Below are 19,715 nucleotides of genomic sequence, written 5' to 3' on the forward strand. Positions count from 1 at the left end.
CTCTCTCTCTCTGTCTCACCGAGTCCATGAACACAGACAAATAGGGGAAGTGTTCTTACATACACATTTCTTGCTGTTCATCTAAGTGCTTAGGCTCAAAGTTTGTCACTTCTTCATATATTAGTCCTGAAACAAAATGGGATGGAAATACTTTATCTTTTTTTCTAAACCAGACTGACAAAACAGGACAATTCATATTGTGCAAAAGGGGAAGTTGTAGTATATCAACCAAAATAAATTTTCTTTGTTTTTTTTTTTTTTTTTTTTTTTTGCAAAAATTCTGTTCAACATGTTTACCTCTCACTGAAAATAATAATTATAACTGTCACTTGAAAAAGGACATTCCTTGGACAGCATATTTATAAACAACTTGAATTATCCTCAAGCAAAACAAAGGTCATCTCAGTCTACCAACCCCAAATGTTCCCCTTTCGGAATTCTGTTACACCCTTCGTGCTATCCATAATGACGCTGATACCCAAAACAATGAAAATAATAAAAGTAAAAATATCCATTAAAAAAAAAATCAAATTCATACAGGAGTATTTGCTTACTTTTCCAGACTGGGATATCGTACTCCTTGTCCTCAAAGGACTGGTCGTAAGGCTCAGATTCTGGCTCATCAGAAGGGTCTGCATATTGTTTGAGGTAAGGGTGGCCCAACGCCTGTTTGGCAGTATACCGAGTGTCTGCATCAAGGTCCAGCATCCTCTCCAGGAGGTCCACAGCTGGACACAACAAAGTGACAGTCATAATCAATCCAGTTACATTATACTTAGATAATGAAAATATTAATCCTAATACTAGATCTTATGTTGAAACGGAAAGCACCACGTGACAGCACCATCAGTTCAACCAATGAAGGCCTTTATATAAGGTCAAAAAGCCGTGATCTCCATTTTAATGTAAGTAGAGTATTAGATTTTTCTTCATTATTTTAGTTTAGGTAACAGTTCCAAGACAAGTCACCCACTGCATGCCATATACAACAATGTAATTATTGAGCTGGGAATCACTGCTAAACTTTTACCACTAAGTAGAAATTAATTAAATATATGTTATGTGCTAGAAATTTTAAACCAACTTGAGCAAAACATTTACAGACACGCTACATGTTAGAGGCTAAAACACCACAAGGCTGAGATTTGATTACCTAAGGGATTGGCTTGTAAGAAGCATTGTTTGAACTCTCTTTTTGGCGTAGTTGGTAGTGACTTTATATACCTCCGTGCCTGAAAAAACATCAACTCACAAATTAAAGCACAAATTTTACTTATGCAAAGCTTTCCTTCAAGTCAGAGGTCAACTACAGGTGCAAAATAAGAACTAAGACTTAAAGTTTATGTAGAAGAAGGTTATTTTTTCCTGGAGATTTTCTCTGAACTACAAGGAATCCCATATCCAAACCAGTTTTCGAGCTCAAAATTTTCTGGTTTCATGTCTCTCCTAACAAAGATAAAAACAGGTGAATTTCTTTCGAGATGGCAAAAATGTGAAATTTTGAATATGAAAACATTATTCAAAGAATGTCCAAGAAAAGATTTCCTTAGAATAAGAAGATCTACGAAGAAAATAAATGTCTAATTAAGAAAAGACATCCACTCACCTCGTCACTGGTTATCTTGGCCAGCAGACGGTCATCTGGTGTCCCCACTAAACTCATGATCCTGGTCAACTGGTCAATATCTGGACAGCAGTCAAGGAACTTAAACAACTTAGCCACGATTACTTAGATAAACTTTGTGTTCAAAAGCATATTTGCAAGTAGGGATAAGTGTAAGACTTGTCGTGAAAAGGGCCACAGATGTCTGAAGCACAGTTGGCTGTCCCAGCACATCTCTGACAGCCTCATGCCTGGTTCATTAATCTGGTTTATCTGAGCACGAAAGTTGGACTGATTTCTGGTCTCAAAAGAATCAACTCTCGATCCAAGTTTTATCATGTCTGAACTGACCTTGACTCCAAAATGTCCTAAGCATAACTGATTACTATTCAATCAATCAAGAGTGAGAAAGCTGGTACAGTTAAGAAAGTTTGAATAGATAGAAGAAAGCTGGTACAGGTATTAGAAAGCTGGTACAGATACAAGAAAGCTGCAACAGGTATCAGAAGGCTGGAACAGGTAGTTGACAGCTGGTCTAGAAAGTAGAAAGCTGGTAAAGATGGAAGAAAGCCGATACAGATAGTAGGAAGCATGTGTCAGAAGCAACAATGAAACTACACAGCCTGCATTGAGGCAACATGCATGTGACCACATAGCTTTACATTACATCAAACAAAACAATGGCTGCCTTCACTCCTCTCTCTCTTTCTCCCTCCCTCTCTCTCTCTCTTGCAGGCATATCTACATAGCTGCACATAAACGACACAGACAAATCAACAACTAAATTAAAACAAGCCAAAAGATACGATCTGTGCCGGGGAAGAGTGTCTTGCCAGTCATGAGTTCAGCCATTATACAGCCAACAGACCAAATGTCAACTGAAAAACAAAAAGATAAAAGCAAATTACTCCCAGTTCTGTGGCCAGTGTGACAGAAAAACTTCCCCCCGAGACCCTAAGCTGGTGTTAACTTAGGCCGCATTCAGAACAGTGTACTTACTAGTCCGAGGGTCAAATATGGCTGACCCATTTGAATACTTTTCCACGGGATATATATTCAGTGTCTATTAGCATATTAGATGGCAAGCTTTGTAGTGGGTTGCCATATTTGACCCTCGGACTAGTTAGTTCCCTGTTCTGAATGAGGCCTTAGAATGAAAGTCTGCCTTAAGGATTCTACAGAATGAGTTTCCATCATACCCTTAGTGTAAATTCCTTTTTTTTCTTTTTTTTTTGCAAACTGTTTCTGCCAATATGCTGCCAATTTGCAAGAAGAAATAATTTACTATGCAAATGAGGCACTGTCTTAAATATGAATGGATTTGAAGACTTCTTGCAAACTCGTAGCACACTTAAAATGCTCTTGCCAATTTGCAGGAATTTGTAGCAACATTTTTTTCTATTTAGTTTGCAGCATTTTTTTTTATCCTGGAATAAAGTAGATTTTAATTTCTCAATTTCAGGTCTTTTCATTTCTTCTGTGAAACTGGCTTCCAGTCGATATACCAGACACCCATGCTGTGACACATGACCCACTGTGATCAACTTAATGGTAAACAGTTAGAGCATGCAACATGAACATTAAATTCCCAGCAAACCATGTCTCCACTGACTGATACAGTGAAATTAAATGTGTGTGCGACTAACAAACAAAGCTAACCTAACTAGGCAATTTATCTAAAAACAAAAGGACATGACTGAGCTATTAGTTGTTGTGTTGTGTTCATCCCATATAAAAGTTAATCCATATAGTCAAGGACTGGGAAGGTCAGGCTGTAGGGATATTGTACTAGGACTCTATGTAGTTACAGCTAGTCATAATATAAACAATTTGAATATATACAAATGATGAAAAACATTATGAAAACTTTTAAAACTTTTATAAACTTTTTAAAACTGCCAGATACTTGGACTGGCAGTCATGATAAATTTTAATTGTTGTCAGTCCAAAGAACCAACTAAACAATTTTCAAAAGGACCTTTAAAATTAGCCATGACAAGTATTTTTTGCCAGCTTGAGAATATCTGGAACAATAATTACTATATAATAACATAACCTTAAATTCATCCACAGCAACTGAAGGCTGCAAAAAGCAGATCAACATGATATATGACAATATGAGCATGCAAAAAGTGGGCAAAAAAAAAAAAAAATTAAATTTAAAAAAAACACATGATGAAACGCACAAAAAGTGGATCAGTTTTAAATATGAAAGTAAGAAGGTAAAGTAAACCAAGGCACAGCATGCAGTACAGGTGCCCCAAGGATATGATCTAATCCCGCAAACAGAGGACGACCAGTGAGCATCTCCCCAAATATACAGCCAACAGACCAGATATCCACTGAAAGAACAGAATACACAGAGGTCAGAGGTTAAAGGTCACAGGAAGGTCAAAGGTCACCTACAGGTCACTTGAAGGGAAAAAGGTCAACCACAGGTCAAAGGTAGCCCAATTAGATAAGCTATGTAAAATGGAGCTGCTGACTACATTTTTTTGCCATACATTAGTGAAATGTTAACTTGGTATCATAGGAGCTTTAATACCAACATTTCTAAAATAAAAGTTTAACCTTAATGCTGTTCAGATATGTGGAGCAAAACCTCCATAAATTTTAACTAAGCAAAAAGCAAGAATCAATATGATGTTAGACTACTAAACATGCATATGCCATGAAACAGCTCATTAGGCCATAGGAGGATTATTCTGGTGTTACAGTTAGATTATCCACAAGTTAGTTTTACTATATATGTATATCGATCAAATCATGGACCATGTTTAACCATTCTCTTGGTGAAGAACAAATCATTTGTGAACTCAACTTAATCTAGTTCAGTTAAACAAAAATAAATGCTCAGTGATAAACTACTAATAATATGTAAGAGATGCTACAGAAATACAAAAGGTTAGTAAGAAAAGGTTAGTTATATATATCAAATGCATGCATAACTTGAAAGTGAATGTGAATCCTCAAGATAAAAGTCACTCTTGTGCCTTAAATATTTTAGCTCACTGGTCATGTGGACAACAACCTAAGAGGAATTTAAATCTGGGTCAATTTGAACTAAGATGAAAATGAAATCTGTTGATAACGAAAATTTAATTAAAAAAATCTGCTAAGTTTTTCCACTAATATAAATATACTACAAACTTTAAAAAATTCCTTAACGTTACAGACTTGTGGTCATGACACAGGTTTTAGGAAATAAACCCCCCCAGAATTCTGCCCAATGCAATACACTCACTTTTTTAGTGCTACAAAAACCTAATGAGACAAAACAAGCCAAGAAAAATATTTTTTAAGGTATACAAAAATGTGCATGTTCCTTATCTACTGGATATGTGACAATCTTCATACACATATTATCATTATTATTACTATTATTATTATTATTAAGGATACTGTCATACCCAGGGAAGAGTGGTCTTCCCATCAAGCACTCGGCCATGATGCAGCCTACGGACCAGATGTCCACAGGGTAAGTGTAGTGAGACAGTAGAACTACAAGCAAGATAAGGCCACATGCTGAGTGGGAAACAGCCAGCACAATGTGATTGTACTGGCACAACCAACACAATGTGATTGCATTGGCACAACCAACACAATATGATGGTACTGATCACCTTGCACAATGTGATTGCACAGGCACACCTAATGCAATGTCATTGTACTGGCACACTTAACACAATATTGTGATGCAGCACACCTAACACGATGTTGTGTCACAGTACAACTAACACACTGTGGCAGATGCACCCCCCCACTCTCACATCCATCAATCAATTCAGGTGGTCATTCTTGTCAACATTAGTGTAACTTATTTGATACTCAGCAACAATGACAACTAAGTCAGCACTAAAAAGTCAAACAAATCCCAGTCACAACCCCTCCAAACACTACTCGCTTTATAAACCTCAGTTTTATCAACACAACACCAATGTTTTTATGCAAAATCTTTAAAAACTTGAAGTGATTGTGAAATACAAACTTACAATCTTACTCATCCACCTCACGCAGAAAAATAATTTGTTCAAATCTGCCCCCCTCTCATTTAAATCATACTCCAAGAATGCAATCTTACTCCGTTTCTCTATTATATCTATTACCCATGTTAGCCATAGTAATGTGCACTTCAGCCCAATTTCAACATTCCGCTATCTAGGACTAACTATCATGCTCCAGTGCAATTTGAGTGAGTATGATGTTAGTTTATGGCAAACTATTTATGCATATTCATGGCTTTTGAAATTAATAAATCATGGAATGCCAATCTACACATACTTGTGCATTCTCCACACCCACACTTAAGAATAGAGATTCCATTTAATTTCCAGTTGTTATTCTTAGACTACTGATAAATACACAGCTGTGATTATACTGAAAAACATACTGGAAAAAGTTCATTCTGAGTAAGCCATCACAGCCTCATCCCCCCCCCCCCCCCCCATCTGATACCAAATAACCCTTGTTCCCTTATCAAAAAAACTTCATGAATATTCCACATATCATTATGATCCTTACGCTCACCTGAGCATACTCCATCACCTGTACACATCTTCACCTTACCTGTGTACTCATAACATTCAGGTGTGCTGATATCTGACCTTTCACAGTTCCAGATCTTTATGTATATCAAGTCTTACCTGTCTGGTTATAATGCATCCAGTTCAGCATAATCTCAGGAGCTCTGTACCACCTTGTAGCCACGTAACCCGTCATCTCATCATCTGCATGTCGGGCCAGCCCAAAGTCTAAAATCTGCACACACAAATTTATATCTATAATATATATTTAAATATGCAATATAATATTGTCTATTTATGTTGAGAAGTGCTCTACCCTAGCTGGGGAGTGAAGTTATAAAACAAGATGTATAGTGAAGATATCAAATTTTAATGACTATTATACAGAATGGAAAAAGTGGTATCTTGATATGGGCATTTTTACAATCCTGGGCACTTTTCAGATTTTCCCACATATTGCTAATTAACAAATTACATACTTATGATCAAAGAATTCTTTTATCACTATGTTGGAGAATGGTGTAAGTGAAGATAAACACTGAAATTAGAAATCAAATATCACCACCGAGTCCAAAGTTATGCTAAAGCAAAGCCTGAAAAATGACCAAAAATTTTTCCCGTTTCAGTCATATGAAATAAAAAGCAATCTGAAATAAATTAAAACAGTCTTTGACATTGCATTTTTTGGATTATAAAACACTCAGTAGTATGGAGGAAGCAAAAAAGTTTAAATATTAACAGGAGAGAGGTGTATCCTAGAAAAAAAGTCTTTTTATGGCATGCTGGTATTTCCGTTAAACGATATGTCCATTCCGAAACAAAAATAAATTACTTTCAGAAAATATATCATAAAACATACAGTATAATTAACCATCCTAATCATTATTTGGATGTATTGGTATTGTTTGTATCAAATAATGAAATCTGCGCGATGATTCTGGAGCTTGACATGGAGTGCAAAATAACCCTACCGTGTTTTTCCGTTAAATTTGTCCATTCCAAAACATTGGGTTTTTCTTACATAAAAAGAACATGTTGACACCTAGCCTGTAACAATATATATTTCTCTAAAGCCCAGGACATGTGATATTTATTTTTATATAAGAAAACCCCAGTGCACAGAAACCCATTTAACTGTGATCTTTTTTGAGATGCTTGTTAAAAATTGTCCATTCCGAAACAAATAAAAGTACCTTTACATTGCCAATATTATAAATAGAGAGAATTCTGTCTTAAATGCTGTATGTTTCACTTGACATGAGCAAATTACTGTTAGAGCATCATGCATATGACATAAAAATAATAGAAGAACATTTCTTCAATGGCATCTTTTTAAATTTCTATATATATCCTCAACAAAAAAATTCATTTTTGTGATTCAGCATCTTTTCTTTGGATCTACTAGAACTTCCATTGCATATTTTCCCAAAGTTCATGTATTTCAAAATTAAATTAACAATTAATTGAAGAGATTATATCAGTATAAATAGAAATAAAGGCAATTTGGATGCTTTGTATCGGAAAGGACATTTTTTAACACATTTTCTAAAACACTTGTTTACTCTTTGGTCTGCTCATCTATTTATTATTCATGAGGAAGAGGATGATGGGAAGCAAATCAAATTTATGTAGAATATAATTTTGAATAATATAGCTTACCTTACTTTAAATATTGCTTACTTATGATGTAAGTAAAAGTATTCGAAAATAGTTATGAGGCTACACATGTTAAAGTTGCGAGAGTCAGTTCACTGGCACGGTTTACAGAGGCGCTCGCAGGCAGGTTATAATTAACTTCCTGTGATTATTTATAATATATACATACATCATATATATATATATATATATATCATTTAAGCAATTTCGTAAATGTTAAATAAATGTCCATTCCGAAACACAGGACATGCCTAAAAATATTTAAAAACATATTTAAAAATGTAATTACTAAATTTATACCTGACGTTGTCAAATAATATTTTATACAGCTATGAGCTGTAACAAAAGGAAGTAGAATAGGGTATAATGGAGTGTAGAACTCTCTATTTTATGTCATTATCAAATACTAATGGAGTAACATTTCAAAAAAGAATCAAAAACTATCCAAAATGACCAATTAATGTAATAAAAACAGTTCAGTTTTAATTTAGTTAACTCATATTTTGTCCAATGGTTGCTTCACCTTGTAAACCAACATACTATGAGATCTTAAGGCAATTTCATAAATGTTAAATAAATGTCCATTCCGAAACAAGGACATGTCTAAAAGGACATATTTTTAAACATGTCTTTACTGTTGGTAAATCTGACATTGTCAAATAATATTTTATACAGCAATGAACTCTAACAAAAGAAACTGCAATAAGGTGTAATGGTGTAAAGAATACCTGGAATATATCTCAGAATCAATATTTAATAAAATAAAATTCCAGTAATGAATCACTAGTACAGAATAGACAAAACAAGCACAAAATGTAATAAAAAGACTTTATTTTAGTTCAGCTTGCACCTATTTTGCCCCTGTTATTCAAAGACTTTACCTAAAACTTATAAACTCAAATACTACAATATATTAAAACAATATCATAAATGTTAAAAAAATGTCCTTTCCGAAACAGGGATGTTTCGGAAAGGACATTTATTTTAACATGACACTGCAATTAGCACACATGTCTGTGCAAAATAATATTTTACACAATCATGAAGCATAACATAAAGAACTAATGCAAGGTAAAGTGAAGTACAGAAGTCCTCAGAATATCTCAGCATCAAAAACTTCATGAAGTCACATTTAATACTGAAACAGGAAAATTACAAAATATCATTGATTCGTCAAATTTTGGATATTTTCATCCATTTTTTTGCAAATACATAAAAGAGCAATACTCTCTGATAAAACTAAGTGGTTTTCTGGAGATCAATACCTTAAATTATCATAAAAGTCACACACTTCAAGGTTTAGCTTATGAAAATTAAAAAAATGATTTTCAAAATTCAAATAATCATAACTTTATACATGCACAAGGTTTTATCTCGGGATTGTCATTTCTTACACCCTTCAGGTCTATACTTTCAAGAAAAGTACAAATTTCAACACAATAATGACTTCTATTTTTGAGCCTTGGTGGGAAAAAAAGGAGCCCAGGATTGTAAAAATGCCCATATCTTGTTTTATTATATTTCATCCACATATTTCACTGAATACACTTTCCTATTTATTTTGTTTCGTTCAGGTTTCATACACAAACTTATATTCCACCAGTGTTTTTCCCACAAAATGCTATCTTTTCTGTAAAAGGTCACATCAAGTCTACAAGTGTGTCATCAACAATTTCCTCCATTAGTTACATATCCTTAAGGCTATACTGTCACAGGTTTCTTAGAGCCTTGTATGCTAATAAAAATTAGCCATTATCAGTTTATCGTCTCTCAGGTAATTTGAATTCAGTCTGAAGAACTCGCAAAGCACCACTGTCATGAAGAGACAATTTATGGCTTAATTTCTACAACTCTTATCTTTATTCATTCATTCAAGGGAAATTTTTAATCATCGGTTTTTATCAAGAATGACATCCAGTCAAAGAGCTGTGTATTGATCTTGGACCTCTTGCCACTGATTTAGAACTTTAAGGATAAGTTTCAATAAAAATCTACTTACTTTTAACTCACAGTCTTCATTTACTGCAATATTACTGGGTTTCAAGTCCTGCAAACAATAGCAATTTATCATTTTGTTGTCTATGATGCACACAAATTTATTCAATAAATAAAATATGAAAAATTCATAATAAAAAATCATTAAAAAATTTAAAAACAATGGTGATGGCAAAACATGAAGTGTACTCACCCTGTGTATGATGCCTGCTGAATGGACATACTGCAATGAGAGAAGAAAAAAAATAACTTCCTCTATTATCATGTTTATACTAGTATCTTGATAAATGAATGATCTACTGAAACTTAATGCCCATGAAATGTGTGCACGTATCAAGAATCATGCTGCTTTTTGGATCACATTGGAAACCAAGCATTCCATAATCTATTGTATTCTACCTAAGAATAACAATTTTAGTTAGTTGACCATGTACCGAAACTGTACTGGTATAAAAACGCTTACTAGTACTTGTATTTGTGAAAAATACAATAAATATAAAATTATAGTTGTGAGGTTTGTCTTAAGAACAACTGAAATGTTGAATAACAGAATTTACAAACTATCTCTGATAGGAATTATTTACTTCACATTTGTGTATAGCTTGTACATATGATCTAGCTAATATATCATAGATTTAAGACTATTAAAGCAAAAAAAAAAAAAAATGTCCACATGATATGAGTTACATGCTACACGCAGACAGACATTATATGAACACAGCTTTGCATGCTGCATTTATCCATATGACGTACATGGTACACATAAAAACAACACTTGCTTGAAGTATGAAGAAAAAAACTCTGAAACTTGCTAGTCATACTATTCCCTTTGGTGCCACACAGCAGTGAACACATAGCTACACAAATAGTCAACTGCTGAGCAATTGCTGATAGATTTTTTTCATACAAGAATACTGTGATACTGAATATTAATTGTTTTTATACACATACACTCAGATATAGAAATCAAATGTTCAGGCACACAAACACACAGATTAGACACACTAGTCTGACTACTGCATACATTTTAAATGAACTGAATATTAACAGTATGGATATACTTTATAAGTCTTATGGCCAACTTGTGTATATTAAATTGTCTTGTACCCCAGGCTGACTCAGAACTCAGTTCATCATGTAATCCAATGAAGACAATTACCTAAAAGCCTACATGATGAACTGTGTACATGTCGACATGATATTTCTTCGGGCGAAGTGCTACGTGTTATTTTCTGCCATATTAAATAAATCAATCAGAGAATTGAGACGAAATGCTTCCATGAATTCATGCTCTATATTTCATTTTCATCTGTCCATATGCCTTGTAATCCAAGGGCATAAATTCCAACAGGCAGGAAGGAGAACTTGGAGGCAATTTATCGACTATTAATAGGGGATCTTTTGTGCGTGGAGGAGAGGAAATGCTCCTGGTGAGAAACGGCTGTGTTCTTACACAACCCAACTTAAAACAGTCACAGAACAGTCTAAATTGCACCATCAGATAAACTAACCAGGGAATGTCTAGCACACTGACACCTGCTTACCTTTAAACCTCGTAAAATCTGGTATACTAGAAACTGCACGTGGTCATCACTAAGCTTCTGCGTCTTGATGATGTTGTTGAGGTCAGCACCCATCAACGCTGTCACCAAATATCTACAAATATACAACAAGTTTATTAACATCTGCAGACTCAGAATTCAAGTTAATACAGTATGTATAAATTTACTAATTAAGTGTAAAGTTGAATGTAAATTATGCAAAATATTGCCAATGTTATTGGAGGTATATCAACTTTATTAATTGGTCAAAATCTACTAATGTCAAAATTTCGTGCAACCCTGGAACTTATCTTGCTGTTTTCATAATACCCAGTGTTAGACCCCATTCCCAGAGATTAGATCGATCCAAACTAGATTGACCTAACTCCCTGAGGGTTCACGCTAAATAGCTGTCAGCCGAGCGGGCATGAAAGTTAATTACCCCCTTACAGCTTGCAGTAGGCGGGACGGACATTTAAGCCGGATTATCTGACAGTAATCTAGTGAGACTCCCCACGGGGATAGATCGATCTAAATGTCTGGGAATACGCCCTTAAATTCACATATTTTCATCTAGTCTATAATTTGAATTCATAGTATTACCAGGGCAGCGTTATCTTACAAGTTATATCTCAGTCATCCAAGTCCTTTTTTTCCTTGCCTCATAACAGTAGCAAAGCAAGGTCAGCCCTTGAGATTGGATGACTCAATCCAGTGCTCACTTAGTAAATTTTTTATATAAACGTCAAGGTGCCCAGCATCATCCTAAACTTTGGCTATCAGTCAGAAGAAGGATGTTATGTCATCAATTCCAGACGTCTGCCATGCTGTAAAAGCCCACACGAAACAGTTCCACCCAAGATCTAAAGACCAAATACTGGTCTTAAATATTTGATAAAATCTTAAGTCTACTTTTACCCCCCAATAAGCCAGTAAAAGTCCTCTTACTGGGAGTGAAAAAAAAAAAAAAGACTTGAGTTTTACTTTAAGACTAGCAATTTATTCGATCCGACCTCCAGGGATTTATCCTGAATTGAAAGTTGACCCAAATTTCCAGTCTGAAATTTTCCTGAGTATCCGACCCTAGGAAGACCTCCTATAAACCAGATCTAGGTGATATTTCCAGTGTAGCATTTACATTCTATCAATAAACCAGATTGCTCTGCTGCAAACGGCTTCTCTCGTTAACCACCAACGTGCCAATTGAGGCAATTCAATACACGGTATAATCTCTCAGAAACCAATAAAACCATCTCTGTGGTATTAATAGACATATTAGGATGATAAAATGGAATTCTGCAGCACCTACGGACTGATATTTGTCAGCTCTATTTAATAATTAGAGCTGTGATTTGTTCAATTAGAGGCCATACGAAAGTGCTCAAAGCTGACAATTACATCATTTTACAAAGAATATCAATAATATATGTGATGGGGACCAGAAATTTCATGATCACTTTTTATCCTTGCTGGGGGGGGGGGGGGGGGGGGGGGGGGGGGTTTAGTGTGAAATGTCACTGTGATCAAGGCTTTTCCCAGCTAGCCATCCAGCCATCATTTGGACAGCCACCAGCATTACTGGTCTGCCTTAATTTTCAAAGAAGGCTGGATGGCTTATGAATTTTTTTAGCAAAATGATGGGCCGGGACTCCCTGATATTTTGTAGGAAATTAATCACAATGATGAAACCTATCTAGGACAGTCCCAAACACATGCCTACACACTCTGCCTGGATATCACTTATAAACATGTTTACATCAAATTCTAAGTTGTCTTCTTGTACAAAGTCATCCACCCTCAGGTGCCCTGTTATTGCCACATTATTCCACTTATTCACAGAACTACCATGATTTTACAAATTTCAGATCTTCTCAGTAAGACTTTGTCCCAATCTCCTATTATGGCTATGTCCCACTCTCCAGTCACGACCAAGCCCCATATCCCACCACAGCCATGTCCCACTCTCCCATTATGACTGTCTTACTCTCCAGTCACGACTGTGTCCCACTCTCCAATAATGACTTTGTCCCACTCTTCTATTACAACTATGTCCCACTCTCCTATTACAACTATGTCCCACTCTCCTATAGGAACTTTGTCCCACTCTCCCATTAGGACTACTGATACTCACACATCTTGAAACTCCTCCAATGTATCTGTGGGAGTAAACACATCTAACAGGCCAATTATCTGGAAACAAAAGAAAAATATCACTTATTAAAATAACATCTTTTACTACAGTATTTAGTGGATATAACTGGTAATGCTTTTTTTTCAGCTCAAGGATTGTATGGTCTGAATGCACCTCTCAGCTGACCCAGAACTATACAAAATAAATCACAGAAACCTCCATAGATTGCATGCTGTACATTATTAGTGTACTTCCACACCTGATTAATACCCAACTCAGCTGTGTTTTCTCTTATCTTATATTACATGATGTTCCCACAATAATACTTTTTATAAACCAAAGTCCTTAACAACAGTAACAATATAGAAGAAAGTAAGAGAGGTACAGAAAAGGTTCAAATCCAGATTGCTTTAGGGCCCATTCAGATTAGTCCATCGTACTAGCTGGGTCTGTCCAACTCTGCAGGGAATTCTCGATAAATGCAATCAGTGGAATCAGCATAATCAGCACACAATAGTTAATTACCCCAAAGCTGCTTAAGAAAGCGTGTCAGACAACTAAACTGATTTCACTGATAGCAGTTTAGCAAGAATCCCCTGTAGAGTTGGGGCAACCTTGCTATTAAAATGTATGAAACTGAATGTGATCTTAGAGCTTACATATGTCTCCAGCAGGGGCCAGTTTTACAAAAGATCCTTAGCCCAAAAACCAGTCTAAACGTTTATAGCAAAAATGTTGTCTTCTCTGACCTGAAATAAGTCTGAAGTGGTCCCATCAAAAAGTAGTTATATAACATATATTTTATCTAGGAGCATGTTATATCACAGCAAAAGCACCTTTCATACAGGGACAATCATGAACATTGCAGTCAACAAAATCTTGACCTTGTCCCCATATGTCTGGCCTGGTCATGACCTGCACTTCAAACATCTAATGTCCCTGGTTCTTCCACAGTTTGATGAACTTCATGCTCTTATCAAAACAGATTCTTATTGTAGATGGGATATCAGGAACTCCTAACATTTGATCTTAATTATGGCTTCTTTGGTTACAGTACAGATTGAAATTTCATAGCTGTTTTGGTCAGGAAGCCAGTGTGTCAGATTGTCCTCATCAGATACAATAAACAAATGGTCATGACCTGGGTCTGATATATCTATGTCCCTTTACTAGTAGTCCATCTACAGTTTCATTCACTTAATGTTCTTGTCTAAAGAGATTTTTATTGTAGGCAGGAATTCCTGGTCGAACAAATGGACACTTTTTTTTTCTTAAAATTCTAGTCCACTTTAGTATCACTGTATGGCTGTTAGATTGTTTTGTGTTTTCAGTCATAAAACTAGGTCCAGACCAAACAGAAACAATGACAGAATTTGCCAATTTGCAAAAAAAAAAAAAAAAAAAAAAAAAAAAAAAAAAAAAAAAAAAAAAAAAACGGTAGGGAGCAGAAAATGAAAGGAGAAAAAGAAGATTAAATCTACAACAACTTACAGACCTACTTGTCTGCACAGCATGTAAAAAAAGATTCAAATAAATCTAGTTTCAAGCCTTCATTGTTTACGTAATACCCAAGTTACCACAATGTGTACATTAAGATCACTGGCATAGTATTGATGGATATGTAACAGTATTGTAAGATCAATACATTGGCCACTTATCCATTTAATACATCACAATTGACCTTTACAAGACTATAGATAGTGGAGATGTAGTTGTACAGAAAAGCACAAGTATGGTAAAACTTGGAAATTTAATCCAACATGGTCATATTACCTGACAAACTTCTCAAAATGATCAACATGCCGATTTTCCAGTGTGACTTTTAAGTTTCAAAATAAAAATATGTTGGCTAAGAATCATCCTCCAACACAATTTTCAAGACTGCCCAAATTTTCAAGTTTTTACCCTAAATACAAAAATGAACAATGAGATCACAATGGTTAAAGGAGTAATTTCTCATGAAGTAACAGAAAAGCATTATAATTTATAGATCAGCTTTAGGCTGTCTTGCTTCAAAAAGATTCAGCATGACAGAAACAATTTCTAATGTGCTTAACAAAAACCAGGAAGTAGAGTGCTACAAACAGTAGTATTCCACTCACGTTTTCATGGTTCATATGCTTCAACATTCGTATTTCCCTGTACGTCCTCTTGGCGTGGATGGGGGACTGGAACGGCCTCGCCAGCTTTTTTATGGCCACTTTTTGGGAGCTGTGCGTGTCTACTGCTGAGCTGAAAATAAAACAGTTATAATAAATAAGTATTTATAACAATTATGAAGTTATGCTGTGAATATAGCTACTATATATTAACAGGCACCAGGCACAGTTTTGACTGGAGTTCTACCAAGATCTTTGAACCTACCCTCTACCAGGGTGGTAGATATTTTTAGGCAAATTGTACAGAGAACCAAATGACAGTCTATTTATTTAAAAACATAGGCTGTGAATATCTTGTAAAAAATCAACCTGTGGCACTGGTTGAGGGTACCTTGAACCCAACATTTTCTTTTTGTAGTTGCTGATAAGTGATGTCAACCTGGAGGTGCCAAGGGCACATGAATGATAATCACAGATTCACACCTCTGAACATATCACCCACTCAGAGTTGTGATAAGAGAAGGGGTTGTTGGGATGAATAAGGGCATTTAACAATGCAGTAAGCTTATTAGTTCTGGGAGATTGTTTTTTATCAGTATATACAAACAAACTGTTATACAACATATGCTACATGCTTGATGTGTGCCAGTTAGAGGTTGTCTTGAAAACCTCACAGCAGAATTGTTTTTTTTTTTAATTATATAATATACTGTAGCACAACTTGGCTAATTGCATCCTAAGATTTTCCATATATATTTGCCAGCAACAATGACTCACATGGCTAAGAATTCTCTACAAATAAATGCCAATGGTGAAATGAAACTGCTTTGGTAACTGACAAAAGTCTCACTGAATGTGAAAGTGATAAGTAAACAAACTTTCATTTATTATCAATTAAAAAGCGGATGTAGAGATGATAAAAATTGTTTTCACTTTATGTTAAACTGTAGAACATTATTCCAGTTGTGTTGTTCAATGTGGTAGTAGTGTCCACTTATGTGTCAACTACAGATCTACTGCTTCAGAAAAAAACTTTTCTCTATCAATTCATTTTAACATTTTTTTGAAAACTTTTTACAGTCAAATTTAATTAGAGGAAAATTTAGGTACAGTTCTTGGATTCTGTCTGCTGCATTTAAGCAGTTTGTGCATTACTATTTTTTCCAAAAATAACTGGAATACGGGAAAGTTTTAAACAGAAAGCAAAATCTACGCGTAGTACTACATCACCACCTAAGTGGGCCAACTTAAAGGTCAAAATGACGAAGGAGTCGGTTCTGTACTGCTACAGTAAACATAAGCTAGGAAGTTTTTCGGTGTATAATAATCAGCAGAGACGCCTGCGTGTCGAGCAAGTGTTAAGTACAGATGACAAATTAAATCAAGCACACACGTACCAAACTTGTCCATAGGCGCCTGATCCCACGGGCTGAAGCATTTGGTAACGTTCGGGAACCTCCCAGACCGCTTTGTTAAGTTCAAGACGGTAGAACCCAGGCTTGATCGCCTGGGCTGAATTTCCGGCTTCCGCCATCAATCGTTGTGGTGTCTCCACGACCAGTTCTGGGCTGCTTCAGATCCTGCGTCCTCTGAAAACGTATAGACTTTAAATGGATATTCTTGCAATGAAGTCCTGGAAATTCCCAAGATCGCTGTTTCCGTGTGAATCACACTTTGATTTCCGGTTTCACATGCGCATGCGTGCCCGAGTCTCGTTTTCACTTCGAGGAGTCGTGGCACAGCACAACTACTGTAAACACCCCAACATTAATAATAAATTAGGTGAGTTTTAACGAGTTCATAAATGCCATAGGCACCAGGATTTGTTCATAGAGTTTATATGTCGCCAACTGTGACAAGCGTAGGTCTTTTTAGTGAAATCTGCTCTGATGAACTATTTATGAAATTTGCCGGTTGCTCACTTTCTCCATTGCCTGCGAATAGATGCGAGCCACAAAAAACGACTTGTAATCTCTGGCACTCCTGTTGACGATATATAGACCACATTCATGTTTTGTAAACGGAAAATATAAGTGTTTTCTTATTTCGTGTATGCTTTTCATAGTTCTCGCTCTGGGACAACAATGAACACATAATATGAGGGTTAGACACGTTAATATCACCGCTTTCGGAAAAAGTTGATGTGACAGGTCGATTTAGCAGGTCTGAATGCACTTAATGGCTGTCTCCTTATAAAAAGATATTTAAGCAAGAAATTGAGAAAATGAACAGACACAGAATGTCATAGAAAAAACATTAAAGGAATATGAAAGATTATATTTTACTGTATACTAGTTTAGCTGTAGTTTTTATTACTAGTATTTGTTCTGTCATAATTTTAAACGTAATTCTGATATCAAGACCAAACTTTTTTAAAACTGTGACATGAAAACAGAATTTGGTTTCTTAAAGCATCTTCATTACTTTAGGAAAATTATTGATAAACTGTTTCAGTACAAGTGTGATGTAATTTTTGTTTGCTAACCCAAAGTTGACTACATGTATAATGGACCACACCCCTTTTAGCCATCTATATATGGACTATATATAGCAAACATGGAATAATTGTGGTCAGTGTTAAATTTTAAATACCTAAGTGCTACTGGTCCAAAGTGATGGCACATGAAAAAACCTGATAGATGATGATAAGATGGCACCACACGCTCCTGCTAGGTAGCATCTGATAGAAAAATTATAAGATCATCAGGTAGCATCTGATAGAAAAATTATAAGATCATCAGAGATAAAGATAAAGCTGACCAAAACAGATGCTTTGTTTATGTTTTATTAGTGTTTCCCTTTCATTCCTTTTTCTTCTTTTTTTTTTTTTTTTTTTGTTACCTTTTTTCAAATGCTCGAAAAAAACAAAGCAACCACCATCACTATTGCAGACTTTGACACAAACACCTTTGTTTAATTATGTCACAAAGTAACATAAGACTGCATCATGACAATATTTAAGGTGATATGCAGAGTTCTCATGTTTCTGATAACGTAAACTTTTAGCTCTGTGACATGTTTTCTCCTTAATATTAAGTTAACAAATGTGTTCAGTAACCCCCTCCTCGTCCTCACCAAGTGGCATTGCTAGGTAGCCCACTTTTTGTATTTCTTTCTCCCTCCCCCCTTTCACTCTAATGGTTGGTATTATTAACACAGAAAGTGTTAAGGATCATACTTTGACATTATTTGATTAAAATATGGAATCAACCTTTTGGGTCTTTATATATAGTTTATGACAATAATATGTTAGTTCTGTTTTATAAAAACACAACAATAACATTACATTCTTTCTTTAAAGTTACAAAAATCAGGAATATTTTCTATACTAGTATAGCAAGCTATTATTGTGTGTTTGAATTCCTAAGCCTATAACACAGGTAGCTGTAGCATGTAGTTGTATATACAGCTGCCAGGTGATCCACTGGTACTGTTCAATAATGTAGGCTCAGCTGCTGCATTCTGATGTCTGGAAGTCCACAACTAGTTTATACAGTGGAGGTATGCAAGCTGAGGCTACTGCGTGTGTGTGTTTTTGTAGCACACCTTATTTGTGTAAACATTTTTGCTTGAGGTCTCGTCAGCATTTTCTGTGGAATCAGATTTATGATTTTTTTTTAAACCAAATCGGTGGTGAATTGTTAGATGTTGGCAGTTGCTTTTCATTTTATTCTTAAGCCATATTAGACCACTGTAAACATTGTGAGGATTCATGAGAGCCATTTCTAGGTAGAAAGTGTGGACATACAATACCATTTACTGTATAAATAAAGTGCTATTGAAACAGTTCTATATGTTCAGTTGTGGGGTTTTATAATGGTCAACCATATATAAAGTTAAGATATGATGTCCTGGTAACAGAACATTATTTCTGGGTCAAAAATTTTATGTCTGATGGAGATGGAACGGGAGAGTGAATTAGTGTATGTGCTCAAGTTGCAGAGAGTTTTTAAAATAATATTATAATTTAGGGATTCACCTAAATGCCTACAATATATTAGGGAAGATAGCTGATGTGAAGATAAGTCTTTGGGATATAAGAGAGAAAATATTTTGATGATAATGCAAGACAGTTCAGATTCAGAAAAATGTTTTAAGTATTTAAATGAAAACATAGTAATGGTTAGATGAAATTAACCATAATATTTAAGAGTAAGCATTTTTGTT

At 35.2% G+C, this 19,715-nt stretch overlaps 2 protein-coding genes across 2 annotated transcripts in view; one reads left to right on the forward strand and one right to left on the reverse strand.

Moving 5' to 3' along the window:
• On the reverse strand, positions 1-17,251 carry LOC106179288 (mitogen-activated protein kinase 14-like). Its single transcript, XM_013562837.2, has 12 exons — positions 16,946-17,251; positions 15,552-15,681; positions 13,450-13,508; positions 11,322-11,433; positions 9,971-10,000; positions 9,782-9,829; positions 6,247-6,361; positions 2,410-2,481; positions 1,607-1,686; positions 1,154-1,232; positions 555-728; positions 1-126 (listed from the first exon to the last, which is right to left on the reverse strand). Exons 1-12 carry the CDS (start codon positions 17,080-17,082, stop codon positions 56-58), a joined length of 1,107 nt encoding a protein of 368 aa, XP_013418291.1. The 5' UTR covers positions 17,083-17,251; the 3' UTR covers positions 1-55.
• The window catches only part of LOC106152870 (mannose-1-phosphate guanyltransferase beta-A), a 10,975-nt gene continuing 8,448 nt past the window's right edge, over positions 17,189-19,715 (forward strand). The window contains exon 1 of the mRNA XM_087014531.1: positions 17,189-17,330. The gene's annotated coding sequence lies outside the window, so the exon portion shown is untranslated. The remainder of the gene's footprint in view (positions 17,331-19,715) is intronic.

Source organism: Lingula anatina, chromosome 6 (assembly GCF_051362555.1).
Source record: "Lingula anatina isolate TDL-2025a chromosome 6, LinAna3.0, whole genome shotgun sequence".
In the NCBI taxonomy this organism is placed as follows: domain Eukaryota; kingdom Metazoa; phylum Brachiopoda; class Lingulata; order Lingulida; family Lingulidae; genus Lingula; species Lingula anatina.

Excerpts from the sequence above, each read along its gene's own strand:
- LOC106179288 (XM_013562837.2), bottom strand. The coding sequence starts at position 17,082 with ATGGCGGAAGCCGGAAATTCAGCCCAGGCGATCAAGCCTGGGTTCTAC. Across the intron at positions 11,434-13,449 it reads TTGGAGGAGTTTCAAGATGT|ATATTTGGTGACAGCGTTGA; the intron begins GTGAGTATCAGT and ends GTATATTTGTAG. Across the intron at positions 1,233-1,606 it reads CCAAGATAACCAGTGACGAG|GCACGGAGGTATATAAAGTC; the intron begins GTGAGTGGATGT and ends ATGTTTTTTCAG.